The sequence below is a fragment of the Hyla sarda genome, chromosome 8, assembly GCF_029499605.1.
Source record: "Hyla sarda isolate aHylSar1 chromosome 8, aHylSar1.hap1, whole genome shotgun sequence".
NCBI lineage: Eukaryota > Metazoa > Chordata > Amphibia > Anura > Hylidae > Hyla > Hyla sarda.
The window spans coordinates 57,489,130-57,510,263 of NC_079196.1; the positions used below are offsets into that span (position 1 = coordinate 57,489,130).

A 21,134-nucleotide genomic window follows, 5' to 3' on the forward strand; every position below is an offset into this window, starting at 1 on the left:
AAGTTCTCCCCAGCAGGGCTTCAGATAAAGTAACACCTGCTGGGGAATGACCCTTCCTAGTCTGTGGAGCTCAGTTAAGACTAAGCAGAAGATACAGAACATGATCAGGGTAGAACTAAAAAATAAAATAAAAATAAGGGTGGTTTATCATGATGGGGGAGTGAACTGGGAAGATAAAAATGTATTAATCACACGACAGGTACTCTTTAAAGTGTTACTGACATTTATAAAAATGTCATTTATTCATAATATATTGATTAGAAAGGTAGAGAAGTAAAGCTGTCTGTACACATCAGATAAATGTCAGCTAAATCCAATAATTTTGGTGAGACTGGCCAAGATCTAACTTGTATGACGGCTTCATGACTGCTTTCTGAATACAGCTGTTCGGGAAGATAATGATTGCACAGCTGTATTTCATCTGCCCGGTCCTTTTGTTCTTGGGAAGATAAGCCGGCATCAGAGGACTTTGGCAAGGACTCATCTCCCCACCCTCCATTGACAACACATGCACGTGCAGCCGAGCAGAGCATACATATGTATAAGGCAATCAGGCAAGAGAACCATCAGCCAACAAGCTCAGCAATCTAAACTGTACAGTTACCTTTAGGGTAGGGTCTTACGGTACGGGAGATAGAAGTAAGGGGGTTCAACCAATAATCCATTTTGTACAGGGACCTCCTGACTATCACATAATCAATATGGCAGCTAAGGAGTTGGCTGTGTTGGATATTTAAAAGCCTCATCCTTTGTTTTCATGAAACTGGTTTATTTGGCTTAGTCAGGATTACTATCTCACGTATTACAGCCAATTTTAGGCTGGGCTCAGATAATCATTTTACTCATATGTGAATTATCCTTTTTACGAAGATCTGTGCACATAAAACTGCAACAAATTAAACACAATGCAAAAAAATATTTGAAGAGAAGTTAATTGGTTTTTAAAATGTTTTATTTCAATGTACATTTATGTGCTTGCCTTCAAGACAGATCATAAAGACATTTTGTAAACAATGGATATACAATAACTGAAGATAAATAAAATAAAAAAACAATTTTAAATAATCAAATTTAATTTATACATAATTTACTCATGCAAACTGTACAAAAAAATGATGCCGTACAGTTTGTGAAATGTTAAATCCAGAGATTAGAAATTGCTACGCATTGACTTCTCGACAAGTTGCAAAATGGACTTCAAAACAAATCATTTACTCGCTTATTTCCAGGACACAGATGCACATTGTTTTCCTAATATTGAAACTAACACCATTCACCAAATACACTTTCTCTCCATACTTACAGAATGATCATTTAATTTACAGCTGCGACAATTTTAAATTACAAAAAAATTAAACATATAAATAAAGTGAGAAGTGTCCACATTAGAGATTACGAAAAAAAAGTTCAAAAATGATCTTTAAACAACAAATAAAATATAAAGCTTTCCTGCAGAATTCACATTTGCTGTAGCTGAGGTTAACTTGGCATTAGAAGAAAAGAAATTCATTGTGTATGCCCCTTCAGCTGAAAAGTAAAAAATAAATAGAAAAAGGAAGTGCATTGTCTATACCTGGATTACTGCAGCTTCATCCAGTTCGTGCGGATCTACATATATCCTAAGACATGACAGATGAAAATCAATTTAAAGTGTAGGATAACAGTAAAGATAACTTTAAACTCCTAGGTAGCTGGAATAGTCTGGCTATGTGGTCCTGACCACCCCCTATAACAGCAGTCTGGATGTGTAATCTGGACTGCTCTCTATATGAACTGTCTGGTTATGCAGTGTATAGTGCCCCTTACAGCAGCACCGGGCTATACAATCGGTGCTTGCAGCGATGCACAAGGAGATAGTGTTGAAAAATGTAACCATCAGTCCAGGCACAGCAAATCGTGCTAAATGAAATGCTTTGAACTCCTTATGAGCCTCAACACATCCAGCATCCTCATGTTATGATTGAATGAAGAAGCTTTTTATTTAGAATGATTTGCAAGACTGATGTTTAGTTTTCTGGCTATGTAATCTGGACCGCCCCTATAATGGAAGTCTGGTTATGTAGTATGCACAAACGCAGTATGGCCATGTGGTCTAGACCTTCCTCTATCAACAACAGTCTGGGCGACCCAAATAACTGGAGCATAGTTATGTAGCCTGGACCCGCTCATAACAGCAATCCCCAGACCGTCCCACTATAGTAGTAGTCTAGACCTTCCTCTAATTATAGAAGTCCTGCTGTGTAGTCTCCACCGCCACCCGTTACAGCATTCCTGTTGAGTAGTCTGGACCTTCCTCTTATAGCAGTAGTCTATGTCTTCTGTATGTTCCCTTATACGAACAGTCTAGCCAAGCAGCAAAACTTGTACCATATAGAAATCTAAAATCTGGCCTTTACAATCACCCATTACAATCCAATGACTTAAGGCTTTCCAGCTATTTATGTGGAGATAGATGCACCATGGGCCAAAAAAGAATGAGGTTATAATACTAGATACCAATTGTCATTCAACGCATTTCCAGAACGGGATGGCCTCTTCATCAGGTACGAGGAAGGGGCAGCCCAGCTTGGAAACGCGTTGCATGACAATATGTATCTAGTGTTATAACATATCATTCCTTCTTGATCTGTGGCAGCGCTCATATACCCTGAAAGTCACTGCACATCTATTTCCACATCTGAATTGCTTTCAAATAAAATAAACTCCAAACCCCAATAAATCCCTGGATATGGGGTATAAACCCCCTTTACAATATCCCCCCCCCCCCTTACTGAAATGTATTGATTATAAAACTTCACTTTTATTGATATACAAATAAAATATTAGAGCCAGAAAATTGCACAACACCCTCTGGTGAATTACACCCTACTTCCTTGGGTGCAGCTTTTTTGCTTTCAAATTTATGACCTAATTTTACATGTAACCTACACTTTAAATATGACTTTCATTTTAAATACAATAAATTATTTTAGGTTAAAATATTTAGTTTTAAAGGGGTACTGCAGCCTAAATGAACTTATCCTCTATCCACAGCATAGGGGATAAGAAGCTGATCGCGTGAGGTCCGACTGCTGGGACCCCCCGCAATCTCTGGAACAAGAGCCAGCTCTGTGTGAGGAGCATGTGCAGTAGCCGGCATGCGCTCCATTGATTTCTATGGGAGCTCTAAAGAGACCCGAGCCTAGCACTCCGTAATCATTGGCGCTCCCATAGAAGTGAACGTAGCGCGTGCCATCTAGCAGTAGATGACACGCGCTCCTCAATTAGAAAGACGGGGTCCCGGAGATCGCGGTGGGCCCCCCCTGCAATCCGCTACATATCCCCTCTCCTATGGACAGGGGATAAGTTAATTCGGCTGCAGTACACCCCTTTAAAGGGGTTCTCCACTGCCCTGCCTTCCGGAGCTCCGCTCGCGGCATCCGGAAGTTTATTACTCCTAACGCTGTGTGCAGGCTTCCGTGTTCGAGCCCGCCCCCTCGTGATGTTACGTCCGCCCCCTCGTGACATCACACCCACCCCCTCGTGACATCACGCCCCCTTACCATCGACTTTCGTTGAGGTGGCGTGTGTGACGGCACGAGGGGGCGGCCTAGAAAACGGAAGCCCGCACACATCGTTCGGAGTAATAAACTTAAGGACGCTGCGAGCGGAGCTCCGGAAGGCAGGGCAGTGGAAAACCCCTTTTAGTTGGGTTCGCAACCACCAAGTTCGTGGAAAAAATAAATAAATTATGTAACCCCTATTTGTCGCAGATAAGCTGCTAAGGTAATCATTTTATATACATAAGAACTGTGAAAAATTGATTTAAAGTCAAGTAAACACTTTTAAATTTCCTAGTGATCCTTGAAATATTGCATTGTGAATGAGAATACAGTAATGGCACATTGAGAGGACTCAGTTATCCTGCAGGCAACCTCCATAGTGAGAATGTGTACCTTACAATCATCTCCTCCAAGACAAACTACCGTACATCATGGAATGTTAGTTATCAATCGTCACACACAGAAATATATATATTTATATACATATACTTTTTTTTTTTTTTTAATTAACCTGCAGTCTTCTATAAGCCAGCGTCACATTGAAGGCATCGTAAAACATTCAAGCATAGATTGCTGGCAAAATCTATGGGTTCCACTCTCCCCTTCCTGTTCCCTTACACTCCCGACTCACGTACTGTACTAAATAATATTACTAGGGGGGTTTCACGTACAATATAGAAATAGAGGTAAATAACAAAGCACTGTCTGTGATAATTTAACACCTTCATCTATGGCAGTGTTTCCCAACCAGTGTGCCTACAGCTGTTGCAAAACTACAACTCTCAGCATGTCCGGACAGCCGAAGGCTGTCCGGACATGCTGGGAGTTGTAGTTTTGCAACAGCTGGAGGCATGCTGGTTAGGAAACATTGATCCATAGGGTCCCCGATATGAAGAGATTACCTATATTCCCTTTGAGCTCCCGATTGTACTTTATTTCCGTGATATATTTGCCAGGCAACCTTTTTTGGCCGCTACCCAACAACATAGGAGGACGCTATGGCCAGCGCTCCTCGCGTCTACGGGCAATGGTGGCGGACCATGGCTCTCCAACACTACGCACTGATTTTATTCTTAACCTTTATAAGAGGGCAAAGTTGGGTTGACTGGCACGAGAGATCTTGCACCCTTGATAGACTTCCTTTATATTGCACACATAATACATTTATATTAAACAAAAAATGGGGCCCCCACCTTTGAAGGCATGGGCCCCAAGATCTATAGTCTGATTATATAGCACCAACATGTCCAAGAGTGCTATGCAGAAAAGACCATCGCTTACATCAGTCCCTGTCACCGTCTTCATATCATACACAAACTAGAGAAATTTTGGTAGGAAGCCTAAGTGTTGGAGGAAACCAGAAAACCCAGAGTCAAACCACGCAAACACGGGAGAACATACAAACTCCCTGCAGATGTTGCCCAAAGTCAGATTTAAACCTAGAGTAAAACCACGCAGACACGGGAGAACATACAAACTCCCTGCAGATGTTGCCCTTAGTCAGATTTGAACCCAGAGTTTCAGTGCTGCAAGACAACAATAAGAAAACACAGAGCCATCGTGCTATCCCCAGATCGGCACTTAAAGGGGTTATCCAGGAAAAAACTTTTTTTTTTATATATCAACTAGCTCTAGAAAGTTAAACAGATTTGTAAATTACTTCTATTAAAAAAAATCTTAATCCTTTCAGTACTTATGAGCTGCTGAAGTTGAATTGTTCTTTTCTGTCTAAGTGCTCTCGGATGATACGTGTCTCGGGAGCTGTCCAGAGTAGAAGCAAATTCCCATAGGAACTGCACAGAGCAGAACAGGTTTGCTATGGGAATTTGCTTCTACTCTGGACAGCTCCCGAGACACGTGTCACCAGAGAGCACTTAGACAGAAAAGAACAACTCAACTTCAGCAGCTGATAATTATTGGAAGGATTAAGATTTTTTAATAGAAATAATTTACAAATCTGTTTAACTTTCTGGAGCCAGTTGATCTAAAAAAAATAATTTTTTTCCTGGAATACCCTTTTAAGGGGGCAAATTTGCAATATAGTACATAAGGAGGTTAGAATAACATTGAGCGCCTTGCTATATATAATACATACATATATTGCCACTGAACTCCTTCAAAGTAACCCGACGGTCTGTCTCCCCACAAGACACGTCTGCTACAGAATAAAGAAAGTGCTTACACAAGAGTCAAGTACAACTCATCTTGCAAATACAATGAAAAAAATAAAAAACTACGTTCCAAGTTGTCTATTTTATGTTGGCTCTTCCCGGTTGTCAAATGTACAGTAAGTAAAATCTTCAGGGAGCCAGCATATACAGAGGTGTAGTTCCTATAACTCTCCTGCTTGTTTCTAATAAAACTAAACTCCATGGGGGTTCTTCTTAATGTTTTCAGTAGCTTTGCCAAAAACAAAAACAAAAATTAATAAAAATAAAACGAAAGATAGAAAAAGAAAGGCAACTAAAGAAGTATTGCACTTAAACTACAATATTTACAAATAAAAAAAAAGCTATTATTTTTGTTGTTTTGTTTTTAACATTTGAAATGTAAAAAAAATGGCAATGTTCAGACCAGTCAGATTTTGTGCAATTAGAAAGTGGAAAAATAAGTTACGATCAAAATGTAGAATTCATATCCACGACTATTCTCCTTTTCTACTGTGCAAATTATAAAGAAAAGAAACGGCAAAAAGATTAAGAGCAAAAAAGCGATTTTGTCTTTCTCTCTCATGCCTAGTGCATTTATGACCTTAACAATCAAAGATCAAAAGGGACTATGCAACTTTGGTATAAAGGTGACATAGTAGTTATACTGAGCATAGTGTCTGCCCTGGGTCTCAGATCATCCCAATATTCGCAACATGAGAAGAGGGTTGTTGTTTTATTTGTTTGTTTTTTAACCCGCTATAGTCAAACATATGATACATATGTTTTTTTTTTTTTTTTAGAGAGAAAGTGATCATATTAATTGATTGAAAGGGAAAAAAAAAGGAAGGGCAGAACTTGTTCCATAGTGGCGACAATGTAAAACATAAAATAAGAGTTTATGTTATTTTCACCTCTTAAGATAAAGACTGGCATTTTGCTGTTTTTCCCTCTAAAGTCACCAATCGTCTGCTAAAACCTGGCGTGGTACAAGACGTAGTTCATCAACTTCCTGAAGGCTGCGCAGGAGGAGGGGCCAGAGTAGCGTGTGCGGCAGCTGGTTCTGTACTCTGATCTGCCATCTGGGTGAGAACAGATGTCGCTATTGCTTCTGCCACGGAGGTGGAGCTCACGCCATTGGACGTGCTGATTGAACTGTGCTGAATTGCTTCGGTCTGTGGGCTGCCAGGCATCGAAATGTCTTCTGAGCTTTCATCCTTTTCTGTATCTACTAAAAAGACAAAAGATACAAAAATATATATGTTAGTGCCAAAATTTACAAAGCATTTATACTCCTCTTTCTGCTATGGGGTCCCTGTACATTATATACATGAAATTGAATCGGACCATAATAAAACTAGTTAAAAACAGAGTTTCAGGATTGTCTGAGGTTTAGTTAACCAATTCGGATCTTAAAAGGGAGTACTCCGCTGCCCCATTGTTTGGCGAAGTCACGACCCCCGCCGCCAGCACCCAGAATTCTAAACCAATGCTGGGTGCTGCACAGAGATTGCAGAGGTACCAGCTGCAGGACCCGCACGATCAGACATCTTATTCCCAATCCAAAGGATAGGGGATAAGATGTCTAAGGGCGGCGGAGTACCCCTTTAATAGGTAGGTGTCCATCAATTATCCACTACAGCAGCTACAAAGAGCACCCCTCTTTCTGATGGATCCACTATGTCTGTGGACAATTGATTCATTTTAAAGGGCACCATGTAATGCTCCATTTCTCCTGTGGTGGTGCTGCAGTGGACTTCTGACTCCCCCCAACATGATGCTGGAGAAGAGAAGAAATAGGTGTATTGAATTTTAATGCCCAATCCTTTTGTCTTTCATAAAAGAAGGATTTTAGCAGAGGTCTCTTCTCTCCCCTTCAAAAACTGAAGCACGCTACGCTGTGTATGTATAGGCGAATAGGGGAGAATAGCTGTTGGTCAAGTGAATGTTTGGCCGACAGCTACTGAAGGGGTATGGCAACCTTTATTCCCGGAGGTCTCTCCCAACTTACTAAAGATAAGCAAGCCAGTAAGCGAGTAAAGTCTGGTAAAAAATAAATAGATTGCATACAAACTGTATTTTAGACTGCTGTTAAACAAGCAGATCGATGGGGGTCCGACTGCTGGGACCTCAACTGATCGTGAGGACAGGGACAAAACGTTCCCTGAAATGAATGCTGAGGACCATGCCTATGAGGTCACCTTTCCACTCATTACCTTTGGGGCTGACGAACTTGGAAATGTTCAGCAGACCCAAAAAATAAATGGCACGGTCCACACCATTCATACTGGGGACAATGGGAGGACCTCCACTGATCTGCTGTTTAACTCCTATCCCGTGAATAGATTTTTAAAACAAAATTGACAAGAAAAATTGGGGAGAATTTACAAAATTGTCCAATTCTAAGACAGACAAACTTCAAATGTCTAAGATTGATCCCAGTGGCCCAGGGTGATTGCTAAATCTGGAGCATCTGTAGACTGTTAAGTTTTAGTTTACATCACTTATTAGATGGCTTACTTCAGGCAAAGGATCAAAATTTTGGAGCATTATTTTGGTGTAAGGCAAAGAGTTTTAGACCATCACCTTCCCATCTAAACCGTGGGTCTATGTTCCTTTTGGTGCACACAGCACAACATAAATGACTTTATTGCTTTGCATCAGGCATAGAGAATGTGGGCCTTTGAGCTCTGCACCATGCTCAACAAGGGGACAGGGCTGAATGAAAAGTGGGTGTGGCTTCAGATAAAAGGAGCATGGCTGACATTTGCCAAAATGTGCTACTTTATGGTGAAATTTTTTTTTAATTTACATTTTATTTGTTTTAAAACAAGATCAGAAAGACCGTACAGCATAGTAAGTGAGTATAGGCCATACATACAAAAAAAAAAAAAAAAAAAAAAAAACAGGAAACTCCCAGGACAGATTCCATCAAATTAAATAGTTCCTCTGCCCACAAACCGCTCTGTTTCATTCCATTTCCTCCATATCCTCTCAATTTTTTTCATCCCATCCTGGTCAAATATATTTCATACAAATTTACTCTGAGAATTAATAATCTTGCATAAAATAGAAGTTTCCCAATCAAAAGATGATTACCAGTTCTCTCTTTGACCACTCCCAATAACGCAAATTCTGTAGAAAATTTGATTCTCTCATAAAATCAATTTCCAATAGTTTAACAGTTTACTACATCCCCAAAACATGTGAACTAAATCAGCGTCCTCCATTTTCCAAAAAATTTGAAATTGTGTTAATCTATTTTCACTGTTATGACCTATATCTTTTATATTTTTAACCAATTTTATCCAAAAACTTATTTCTCTATTACCAAATTCTTTAACCAATGTTTTAAGCTATAAATATGCTTATTATTTAACTCTTTCCCAAAACTGTTCTACAAATTAGTCATATCCTTCTTCCCCACTTGTGAATTCAACATATATTAAATTATAATATGATTATTAACCTCAAAATTTTTTTGTCCTTTGTGCAGGAAAAAGCCTGATATATGATTAGGGGTGTGAATCGCCAAGAATTTGGCGATTCGATTCGAATCGCGATACCAGTGTGGCGATTCGATATATCCAGATATATCGCGATACCGTCTAGGTGACGATACATCGCGATATATCGCCCACCTGGGAGCATTCATAGATCCCAATAGACGCCGCTGTCAGCTTTGACAGCGGCGATCTAGTACTCCGGTGCTCACTTTTCTCATGTTATCCCGTCTGGGCTGCAAAATAAAATAAAACGCACTTTATCTTACCTGCCAACGAGCCCGCGGAGCTCTGGTACAGGTGTTCGGTCCCCGGGCTGTATTCTTCTTACTTCCTGTTAGTCCGGCACGTCACATGGAGCTTCAGCCTATCACCAGCGGAGGCGGGACATCGCTGCGGCCAGTGATAGGCTGAAGCTCCGTGTGACGTGCCGGACTAACAGGAAGTAAGAAGAATACAGCCCGGGGACCGAACACCTGTACCGGAGCTCCGGGGGCTCGTTGGCAGGTAAGATAAAGTGCGTTTTATTTTGCAGCCTTGATAGGATAAAATGAGAAAAGTGCGCACCGGATACTCCTTTAATAGCCAGCCGCGGCGATTGCCGCATGCTGGCTATTAGCGGCGGCCCCCGGCTACTGAAATCAGCCGGGGGTCGCATAGTACGGAGTGGGCACGAGTCGGAGCCCGCTCCATAGCCGTGTCAGATCCGGCCTGCCCGGCTCCACTAATGTGGAACTTTTATCTCCTGATGCCCGGGACATGACATGCTGTTCCGGGCGTCCGCAGATAAAAATTCCACATCCCTAAAAGAATCGATTCAAAAATATTTTGAATCGATTCTGTATCGGCAAATGAAAAAATGGTGATTATCGCGAGAATCGATTTTTTCTTACATCCCTATATATGATGCACATTTTTGATGCACAGTCTTTTGTACTTTTTTTCAAAAGTACAAAAAAAATATTAAAAGGGGTACTCCGCCCCTATCCAAAGGATATCCGGCTTATCTCCTATCCAAAGGATATCCGTCTGCTAGGACTCCTCGCGTTCCCTTATGTTCAAAACGACGGCTTGGGCCGCTATGGTCGTGATTATCCCATAGACATTAATGGAGGGGACGGGGAATGACGTCACGACCACTGCCAAACAAAGCTGGCGTTCTGGGCTGGAGATTAAGGGGGTCCCAGTGGCCATATCCCTGCGATCAGATGTCTTATCCCCTATTCTTTGGATGAGGATAAGTTTTTAAGGGGCAGAGTTCCCCTTATAATAAGTTCTTGCATCAAGACCCCTGTTCATAAAGTGGGTTCTGATAGGGAACGTCCACTGCGTAAAATGGTGATTTATATGTCTTTCCCTAGCAAAATCAGCCATTTTTATTGGGTGTTAAGGGCTAGACTTGACAATCCAACCGTTTTTATCTGACAGATTTTTTTGTGTGATGAGACAACCTTTAGGTTATAACCCTCTTACCTAAATCTATAGGCCCAACCTGTTAGGCTCCATTTCCCAATTCCAGCAAGCAATTGCCATCATTTGCCAAGCGGCTTCATTATAGTCTCCTGGCATCTGATATTTTCTGCTTTCAAATTTACATTATCAAATTTAGAGGAAAAAAAACAAAGCATGTCAACAGCGCAATCTTTTAGAAACAAACGGCAAAGTTGTTGTTCTTGACAATTTGTACTGTAAACCGGTTTAATTGGACTAATGCCTCCTAATTATAGATGTGATGTAAACACACCTCGCAATGATTCCATGGCAAATAAAGATTATTTTTCACATTTATGGGGATGCCTTTCCATTAAGTGCAGCAAGTGATGATGCCGGCACCTGACTGTAATGGTGTGCACTCAGGAGAATAAGCAGTATTTAGAGTCTAAATGCCACCAGCTGTTCCAGAGATGCACAAATTAATTGGGCTCAGGGCACCGAAAACATCCAATATTCCGCACGCTGCATCTAATAATTTACTCATTCTGAGCGGATCCTAAAAAGATAATTAAGAAGCCAATGAAAATTCATCACTGTAAGTTGTAGATGGCAAATGCGCAAATTGCTTTGCTAACCAACAAACATTTTTTAATGGTAAGGTAATGATGATGATGTTTTAACACATAAAAGAGTTAAGGTGAGCGCTGCTATGTTGTGGAGAGACCGGCAATCATGATCCAAGCCGATATAGCGGGCTTATTTGTGAACAGATTTTACACTAATGCCGCTGCAAGGACGCCCCAAAGTAACTTTGCAAACATATTTCGACTTAATTATCGCTTGGAACAGTCGCTGAAGAGGAAATTACAGTCAAATGGAAGCGTTCACTTTATTCTAATCCCAAATTTGTCTATGTAGAACAAGTCTGCAAGTGCAAATGAAGAGGTTTTGTGGATCACCAGTTAAGATAATATTGTCCTTCTCTTAATAATATAGCTATTCCGTTGTATAAGGAATTATCCATTTCATATTGTATTACACAAACAAATAAATAAAAATATTTCATTAAAATGCTGAACTGTAGAGAATCCTGAGACTTTCAGACAATAATTATTTTTTCGCCAGGAAAAGATGCAGCCAGCTATTTATTTTCCCTACAGTGACCACTAGGGGAGAAATTAGAAATTTTGCTTTCTAGTTCGGAACATTGCATAAGTAACATAGTTTATAAGGCTAAAAAAAGACATACAGTCATAGTCGTAAATTTTGGCACCCCTGAAATTTTTCAAGAAAATGAAGTATTTCTCACAGAAAAGGATTGCAGTAACACATGTTTTGCTATACACATGTTTATTCCCTTTGTGTGTATTGGAACTAAACCAAAAAGGGAGGAAAAAATGCAAATTGGACATAATGTCACACACTAACTCCAAAAAAGGGGTTAACAAAATTATTGGCACCCTCTCAAAATTGTGGAAAAATAACATTGTTTCAAGCATGTGATGCTCCTTTAAATTCACCTGGGGCCAGTAACAGGTGTGAGCAATATAAAAATCACACCTGAATGCAGATAAAAAGGAGAGAAGTACACTTAGTCTTTGCATTGTGTGTCAGTGTGTGCCACACTGAGCATGGACAACATAGAGGAGAAGAAAGAGGAGAAGAGAACTGTCTGAGGACTTGAGAACAAAATTGTGGAAAAATATCAACAATCTCAAGGTTACAAGTCCATCTCCAGAGATCTAGATTTGCCTTTGTCCACAGTGCGCAACATTATCAAGAAGTTTGCAACCCATGGCACTGTAGCTAATCTCCCTGGGCGTGGACGGAAGAGAAAAATTGATTAAAGGTGTCAACGCAGGATAGTCCGGATGGTGGATAAGCAGCCCCAAACAAGTTACAAAGATATTCCAGGTGACCTGTAGGCTCAGGGAGCATCAGTGACAGCGCGAACTATCTGTCGACATTTAAAGAAATGAAACGCTATGGCAGGAGACCCAGGAGGACCCCACTGCTGACATAAGAAAGCAAGACTACATTTTGCCAAAATGAACTTGAGTAAGCCAAAATCCTTCTGGGAAAACGTCTTGGGAACAGATGAAACCAAGATAGAGCCTTTTGGTAAAGCACATCATTCTACTGTTTACCAAAGACGGAATGAGGCCTACAAAGAAAAGAACACAGTACCTACAGTGAAATATGGTGGAGGCTCAATGATGTTTTGGGGTTGTTTTGCTGCCTCTGGCACTGGGCGCCTTGAATGTGTACAAGACATCATGAAATCTTAGGATTACCAACAGATTTTGGGTCGCAGTGTCAGAAAGCTGGGTTTGCATCCTAGATATTGGGTCTTCCAGCAGGACAAGGACCTCAAATACATGTCAAAAAGCCCCCAGAAATGGATGGCAACAAAGTGCTGGAGAGTTCTGAAGTGGCCAGCAATGAGTCCAGATCTAAATCCCATTGAACACCTGTGGAGAGATCTTAAAATTGCTGTTATGAAAAGGCGCCCTTCCAATAAGAGAGACCTGGAGCAGTTTGCAAAGGAAGAGTGGTCCAACATTCCGGCTGAGAGGTGTAAGAAGCTTATTGATGGTTATAGGAAGTGACTGATTTCAGTTATTTTTTCCAAAGGGTGTGCAATTAAATATTAAGTTAAGGGTGGCAATAATTTTGTCCAGCCCATTTTTGGAGTTTGGTGCGACATTATGTCCAATTTGCATTTTTTCCTCCCTTTTTTGGTTTAGTTCCAATACATTCAAAGGGAATAAACATGTGTATAGCAAAACGTGTTACTGCAATCCTTTTCTGTTAGAAATACTTCATTCCTGGGGTGCCAACATTTACGGCCATGACTGTATATATGTTCCTTTAGCTCAGCCTTTTACACAGCAATGATCCAGGAGGACACCTACCATGAGGTAGAAACTAATTTTCCTCATCTTCGGGATAAATATTCCTTCCCGACTACAAATCTGGAAATCAGAATAAATCTCTGGAATCTAATCTATCTATAACCTGTATATTATTACACTCCAGAAATGCACCCAGGCTTCTGAACTCTTGTAGTGAGTTCACTCAGAGACCTCTGTACTGACCAGTGGTTGCATGCCTTATAAACTGCTTAGTCTCTGTTCAGGCACCCTATGCTCTTATCTAACTTGGCAGCAGCTGCTTCATGGTCTCTTCACACATACAGTATTCTGCACAGATTTTATGCGCAGGATTTTATGCTGGAGATTTCAATGTAAATGAAGTGACTGAATACAGCTTTATCAAATCCTGCGCATCAAATCTGCGTAGGATACTGTACGTGTGAATAGACCCTAACACTGGTCACTACAGTTTAATTTACCGTCAACTAAAAAGTATTTTTTTTTCATGTCAGTTCTACCCAACATTTTACCATGTATGGGACAATTTTGCAGCAGATTTTCCCTTCCTATGTGCATTACCTTACATTTAGCAGTGTTATACCTCATTGAAAACTTCTAAGCCCAAGCAGCACTCTCCTTTGGCATGTTTTTGGGAATCCACAGTGGGAATTAGACATGTGGAAAGAAAGGGTCTCATTCACACAAGGCCCTTTAAATGGAAATTTTACCCAAATGTGATCTTTTGCAGGGTCATTGAGTAGATAACGTGCTTGACCCCTATGCAAATCTCCAAAAAGAACCCTTTAGAGTCGCTTTACCACTTGCCGACCGCTCATAGAGTTTAAAGGGGTACTCCAGTGGAAGAGAATTTTTTTTTCAAATCAACTGGTGCAAGAAAGTTAAACAGATTTGTAAATGACTTCTATTTACAAATTAATCCTTCCAGTACTTATCAGCTGCTGTATACTCTAGAGGAAGTTGTATAGTTTTTTTTTATGTCTGACAACAGGGCTTTTTGCTGCCACCTCTGTCCATGTCAGGAACTGTCCAGGGTGGGAGCAAATCCCACAGCAAATCTCTCCTGCTCTGGACAGTTCCTGACACGGACAGAGGTGTTAGCAGAGAGCACTGTAGTCAGACTGGAAAGAACTATGCAACTTCCTCTGGAGAATACAGCAGCTGATAAGTACTGGGAGGATTAGAATTTTTAAATAGAAGTAATTTACAAATCTGTTAAAGGCACCTTTCACACTACCATTATCCTCCTGTAAAACCTCTGTCGTGAACTCCCATCAGATAGTCCTGAAAACGGCCATCAAAAAATCCCATTCATGTCAATGGGATTTTTTGATCATCCTTTAGCATCAGTTATGTCCGTTATTACTAATGTCAGTTATCTTTGATAGCACAAAAGATGGTTAATGCACTCATTTTTGTTCCGTCAAAAATAAGGTGGAATAACGGCCTTTAAAATTTTTAACATTGAAGTGTATGGGTGACGGATATTCACAAATTACATCTGTTATTGTCTGTTTTTTTATGTTCCGTTATTGCTAATGAGCATGCTCAGTACAGCATCACAACCAGGAAGTCACATGGAAGTAAAATAATGGAAATTAACAGGTAATAAGAGATGGTACATGTCCGTTATTTTGACAGAATGTACGTCAAAATGGGTCATCAGTTATCAACCGTTGTATTCAGTTATTTTATCACTTTTTTCATGATCTGTTATTGCTGAATGCAGGAAAATACCAGTAGTGTGAAAGGGGCCTAACTTTGTTTTCCATCAGAGTACCGCTTTAAGTGTTGGACAATCGGTAATGAACTCTGCATGGATGTTTCAGAATGTCTGTGCAGAGTATCAAACCTGCCCAGGGATCGTGCTACTTACTGCAAGAGTGGAGAGCCAGGTATCACCGACAGCCAGGCTCTCCAGAAAGAATGCAGAAACACAGTACTACACTCATCTCTCTTCCTGATCTCTGTATACACAGTGGATTATTATAAATGGCAAAACATTAAAAAAAAAATTGCTCGATCTACGCTTGTAGTCCCGTCGATCCAAAAGTGGTAAGTAACGGAAAGGGGGTGCAATTTAAAATTATTTAAGAAGCATTTTGTGCTATTAATTAAAAAAATATTTTATAGATCAAAAACAAAGTGAAAACGATGAAACCAATACCAAGCGACCATTTTGGCATCTATTTTATACCCATGGAAAAACATGGGATCTATTGTCAGACTCTTCTTTTTGTAAAACTTTTGTAAAACAATGGTGTGAAAAATCTTTGTTCCAAATTAACACAAGGCTTGACTTTACTGGAATATTAGGAAACGTGCACAATACATTCTTAAAGAGTACTTATCATCAACTAAACTTTCCCTAATCCCCATCTGACCCTGACTAACTGTCTCTATCCCTGTATTTATATTTAGTTAAATATACCTCATTTATTCCTAAATATTATATATATACCTAATTTATTCCTCATTAAATACCTCATTTATTCTTTCTTCGGTAGCTCAGTTTTGAGCTCTGTATGAGAGCAGTGGCCCGGCAGGTGTGACGTAGTCAGAAGCCTGGCTGGGCCGGCTTCCACCCTTACAGGCTGAGTATGGGGCTGAGATGATTATGGGGATTATGGGGCAGGGATCATTCTACCATGAAGAGCTGCGCTCCACTGACTCTCCTTGTCAGCAGGAGGAGCCTGAAGATGACGCTAGCCGGCAGAGTCAGGAGCACGCCCTGCAGGGATGCGCACACAGCGCTCGCTCCCACCTATCTGATTAACAGGCGGGAAGCTGCGCCTAGTATGCGATTTCGGATTCAGCCGCCAGGCCGGCGCGAGTCCAAAATCACTAAAACAGGGACTCCTAGGGAGACCCCTAGTGGCCAAAACACATAAAACACATTAAAGGATAAACATTTTTTAATAGAATCCAATTAGAAAATTAATCTAAATATATTAAACTATAAAATATTTACAAAAAAAATTATGAGAGGTACTCTTTAAACATTCTTATGACAATATAAAAATAAAATTTAACTTAATGGACTAAAGTTTTTGGTCAACTAATAATGAGAAGATATAATCACAACTCAGAAATGCCAAGAATTTATTTGGCAAACACCATGTGAAAAGGAACATAGCAACTCTTCTGCATAGCTCCATATGAAGAAATTATATATTCTCTGATTCTTCCTTATTGGAGTAGAACATCAAGGTGGCGATGTCTGAAAGTTTTGTTAAGGAGAGATCACATTCAGGAACTTTACAGGAAAGAATATTCTTAGAACATTCCCTGAAAGGTCGTTTGTCTTTTGCCCATTGTCATTGCTCATCTATGGATAATTTTAGCCACAGTATAGGCCCCAATATAGAGTAGGAAAAGTTGGCCATACCCCAATTTCGGTGGGAAGGGGGCGTGTTCGACCACTGCAAGAAATAGTGGTTGTCATGTCCCCCTCGATACATCTCTATAGGAGAGCCAAAGCGCTGCATTCGGCAATCTCCAGCTCTGCCATAGCGCTGTATTAAGGGGTCATGTCAGCCGCCTCTTCGTACGCTGGTCAACATGTGCTATTTGGACGGAGAGCTTGGGGGGGGGGGGGGGGGGGGAGATATCCTGGAGTACTCCTTTACTGGGCTTCGAAAAAGGATTGATATGTGTGTATATATCTATATATATAAAACTCAACGTGTGTGTGTGTGTGTATGTTCCTCAAAAACTTCCAAACGGCTAAAGATATTAACATGAAACTTGGCACACATGTTACTTATATGTCACAACAACAAACATAGGCTCGGTGATTTAACCCTTACTCACCCCCATTTGCCAGGGTCGGGGTTTATGTTTAAAGTCCTATAAAAGTCTATGGAAAATATATGTTACTGCTTAACTTCCAAACGGCTGAAGATATTTCGATAATACTTGGTCACATGTTACTTGGTTATATGTCCACTTAAAATATAGGATAGTTCATTTAACCCTTAACTACCCCAATTTGTGAGGGACGGGGGTTTTGTTTAAAGTCCCATGCAAATCAATGGGAAATGTATGTTCTCACATAACTTCTGTACGGCTGGAGATATTTCAATACCTGGTACACATATTACAGGTCGGGATATGAGGATGGGATGGGAGGTCGAGATAGGAGGTCAAGATAGGAGGATGGGATGGTCAGGATAGGAGGTCGAGATAGGAGGTCAGATAGGAGGTCGAGATAGGAGGACGGGATAGGAGGACGGAGTAGGAGGTCGGGATAGGAGGTCGGGATAGGAGGTCGGGATAGGAGGTCGGGATAGGGGGTCGGGATAGGGGGTCGAGATAGGGGGTCGAGATAGGGGGTCGAGATAGGAGGACGGGATAGGAGGTCGAGATAGGAGGTCGAGATAGGAGGTCAGATAGGAGGTCGGGATAGGAGAACGGGATAGGAAAACGGGATAGGGGGGTCGAGATAGGAGGTCGAGATAGGAGGTCGGGAAAGGAGGTCGGGAAAGGAGGTCGGGAAATAAGGTCAGATAGGAGGTCAGGATAGGGGAACGGGATAGGAGAACGGGATAGGGGGTCGGGATAGGGGGTCGGGATAGGGGGTCGGGATAGGGGGTCGGGATAGGGGGTCGGGATAGGGGGTCGGGATAGGGGGTCGGGATAGGGGGTCGGGATAGGGGGTCGGGATAGGGGGTCGGGATAGGGGGTCGGGATAGGGGGTCGGGATAGGGGTCGGGATAGGGGGTCGGGATAGGGGGTCGGGATAGGGGGTCGGGATAGGGGGTCGGGATAGGGGGTCGGGATAGGGGGTCGGGATAGGGGGTCGGGATAGGAAAACGGGATGGGGGGGTCGAGATAGGAGGTCGGGAAAGGAGGTCGGGATAGGAGGTCGGGATAGGAGGTCGGGATAGGAGGTCGGGATAGGAGGTCGGGATAGGAGGTCGGGATAGGAGGTCGGGATAGGAGGTCGGGATAGGAGGTCGGGATAGGAGGTCGAGATAGGAGGTCGAGATAGGAGGTCGAGATAGGAGGTCGAGATAGGAGGTCGAGATAGGAGGTCGAGATAGGAGGTCGAGATAGGAGGTCGAGATAGGAGGTCGAGATAGGAGGTCGAGATAGGAGGTCGAGATAGGAGGACGGGATAGGAGGACGGGATAGGAGGACGGGATAGGAGGACGGGATAGGAGGACGGGATAGGAGGACGGGATAGGAGGACGGGATAGGAGGACGGGATAGGAGGACGGGATAGGAGGACGGGATAGGAGGACGGGATAAGAGGTCGGGATAGGAGGATAGGATAAGAGGACAGGATAGGAGGACAGGATAGGAGGATGGGATAGGAGGTCGGGATATGGGGTTGGGATATGACAACAATATATGGGGATGGGATTTGAAGTCAAAAGCTTCCTCCTTTGTTGATTTTCCTCCCCAACAAGGATGAGGAAGGAAAAACCAGGCAACGCCGGGTATTCAGCTAGTATATATATATATATATATATATATATATATATATATATATTCATATTATGAATCGCAATATATGCACTTCGCTTCCACTAAATGACAACTATGAATGAGAAAATTTCAGGAATGATCATATCATATATAGCAGAATTTCACAATATGACAGCACATTTAGCCATCATAATTGTATCACACCAGGATCTCATTTACTGTGCAGATGAATATACATGTGGCAAGTTTACAAGGATATTGGGAAGACATCAAAGACAACCGCAGCACACAATGGCAGATATTGGGAGCATCTATTTGACATTATGTGGGTTTATCAGATGTAAAGGATAATAGCCTCATCCTTCCCGCAATCATTGTTAATACCAGTCTCCAACATATGCCTATGCCGATCCAATTTACTGCAAAATGTTATTCTCTCGCCCTGTCAAATGAGTGTGCCTCCGTGTAGTAAGATTTATCAGCTCAGAAATGACAAAATCAGCTCCCTAAATATATATGGCAATGGAAAGTTGCCTTTACCGCTCAATTCTTTTAAATTAAAAAATATTGCCTGTTCAGATAAAACCGCTTAAAATGACTACAAGTAAAGATGGAGGCTATTAAGTTTTATCGCGAGCACCTGAGGAACTGTTTGCATGCGATTCAAAATGTTTCTTTATCCTCCTGAATTACTGACACTGGCAAATTAAAATGAAGTGGCTGCATATGGCAGGGACAATCTTCACATTTACAAATATCCTGGAATATCATTAAATCATAAAGGAGAAAGCTGTGGGTTATATATTATGAATGTTGCCTAATGCATTCCCAGCTTTGTTATTTGTTACAAATTTGTGTACCAGGGACAAAATTGGCCATTTATTCAGCGGCAGCAGCTGGTTGGAACACTGTATATCACAGCCAAAAAAAGAGAGAGCGAGGCAAGGCTCAATTAACCTTCCAAATGCCAAAGAGGTGACTAGTCACATTCTGACAGACAGACGTTCTCAAGAATCTGCTTTCAGAAGCCGTATGTCTGACAGTGTTAACACATGTACGGATACATGAATAATTAGCAATGGCCGAAATTCATGGAAAACCGGGGCAATTTGTATCCCAGGTACAGTGTCGTTTTTTCTCATTAGGGCTCATCCTGACATGTTTTACCCTCCACCATGAAGGACTGTAAAAGTAAAGCAGTGAAAAAAATAAAAAAATAAAAATAAATAAATGTATACATACAAATATTTATATATATATATATATATATATATATATATATATATATATATATGTATGTATAGGACTATGGAGAAAAAAAAGATAAAATCAGCATTTTGCCCATCAGTCATCTATTGACTTTAATATAAAAAAAATAAAATAAAAAAAACAAAATAAATAAATAATTAAATATAAAAACTGATCCACCTACATAAAACATACCAATCAATTAACCAAAGCATTAAGCCCTTTCAGTTGCAGTTATTTAGATTTTTCAAATTTTTCCTTCTCGCCTTTATAATGTTTATTTTTTCATGAAAAGAGTCGTATAAGAGATTCTTTTTTCGTGGGAAAAGTTGTAATGTTTAGGGCAGTGGTCTCAAACTGGCGGCCCTCCAGATGTTGCAAAACTTTAACTCCCAGCACGCCTGGACATGCCCAGACAGCCATTTACTGCAGCTGTCAGGAATGCTGGGAGGGCCACCGGTTTGAGACCCCTGGAGGACCGGACAGCCCTGCAGGACCGGACCAGCGCCGAGCGGAGGTGAGTACTGTACAGAACTAAAGGGGGGCGAGAGGGGGGCTGGATGATGTTGAAGGCCGCAGTGGTCTTCAACCTGCGGACCTCCGGAGGTTTCAAAACTACAACTCCCAGCAAGCCCGGACAGCCGATGGCTGCCCGGGCTTGCTGGGAGTTGTAGTTTTGAAACCTCTGGAGGTCCGCAGGTTGAAGACCACTGAGGGCGAATGATGAGAAGAGGATGATGAAGGGGGGGTGTGGGGATGATGAAGGGGGGTGGGGATGATGAAGGGGGGGGTGTGGAATGATTACAAGGGGATGATGAAGGGGGGATGTGTGGGATGATAAGGGGATGATGAAGGGGGGATGTGTGGGATGATAAGGGGATGATGAAGGGGGGATGTGCGGGATGATAAGGGGATGATGAAGGGGGGATGTGT

At 41.5% G+C, this 21,134-nt stretch overlaps 1 protein-coding gene across 4 annotated transcripts in view; it reads right to left on the reverse strand.

Annotated features, from left to right (window-relative positions):
• Positions 1-5,504: 5,504 nt before the first annotated feature.
• The window catches only part of ATF2 (activating transcription factor 2), a 119,535-nt gene continuing 103,905 nt past the window's right edge, over positions 5,505-21,134 (reverse strand). For 3 of the 4 annotated variants that reach the window (XM_056535807.1, XM_056535808.1, XM_056535806.1), the window contains one exon: positions 5,505-6,920. In XM_056535807.1, coding sequence (XP_056391782.1) covers positions 6,694-6,920 — 227 coding nt within the window. In that variant the 3' untranslated portion in view covers positions 5,505-6,693. The remainder of the gene's footprint in view (positions 6,921-21,134) is intronic. The other variant, XR_008847183.1, reaches the window with a different exon arrangement.